Source organism: Sinocyclocheilus grahami, unplaced genomic scaffold (assembly GCF_001515645.1).
Source record: "Sinocyclocheilus grahami isolate Dianchi unplaced genomic scaffold, SAMN03320097.WGS_v1.1 scaffold725.1, whole genome shotgun sequence".
NCBI classification, from domain to species: domain Eukaryota; kingdom Metazoa; phylum Chordata; class Actinopteri; order Cypriniformes; family Cyprinidae; genus Sinocyclocheilus; species Sinocyclocheilus grahami.
Genome location: NW_015505904.1, coordinates 441,448 through 442,085, shown reverse-complemented (window position 1 = coordinate 442,085; position 638 = coordinate 441,448). Strand labels below are relative to the sequence as shown.

Below are 638 nucleotides of genomic sequence, written 5' to 3'. Positions count from 1 at the left end.
TATGTTTATAAATAATTATATTTAAAATTACAGGTAGATTGTCATGTTTTATCAAGTAATGCAATTTATGTCTTTAAAATATTCATTGTGAAAGATGGTTTATATATGTGCATAGCAAATCGGTTATTCATTTATAGGTCTTATTGTTTTTAACTCTTTGGCAGAGCGGCAGCCGGTTAATGTGTTCTCTCATTCTTGACCATCATCTGGGCGCGTCTGTGATCAATTACGATGATGAGAACGGGAAGACCTGCGTTCACATTGCCGCTGCTGCGGGTTTCAGCGACATCATCTATGAACATCTATCTCGCGTTCCTGAGACCAACCTGCAAGCTTTAGATGTGGATGAACGGTACAGTAACATCTTGTGTGATATTTGAGTGGAGGGTCAACTAGGAAATAACTTAGCAACAGTGCGTAACAGACATTATTTTACTCCCACTCTATGCATTACTAAGCTGTGTGTGTTCATGTTTGTTTCTTATTATACAACATAATATCTGTTTTTCTGTCAGGACCCCTCTTCATTGGGCTGCTGCAGCAGGGAAGGATGACTGTGTGCAGGTATTGTTGGAGCTGGGAGTGGAGCCCAACCCTAGAGATATTAATGAGAATACGCCACTCACATACGCCATGTA

General features: G+C 40.0%; 1 protein-coding gene across 1 annotated transcript in view; it reads left to right on the top strand.

The window, feature by feature from the left end:
- The window catches only part of LOC107560404 (ankyrin repeat domain-containing protein 55-like), a 7,634-nt gene that overhangs the window by 843 nt on the left and 6,153 nt on the right, over positions 1-638 (top strand). Inside the window, exons 2-3 of the mRNA XM_016244571.1 lie at positions 165-352; positions 516-635. Of these exons, the coding sequence (XP_016100057.1) occupies positions 165-352; positions 516-635 (308 nt within the window). The remainder of the gene's footprint in view (positions 1-164; positions 353-515; positions 636-638) is intronic.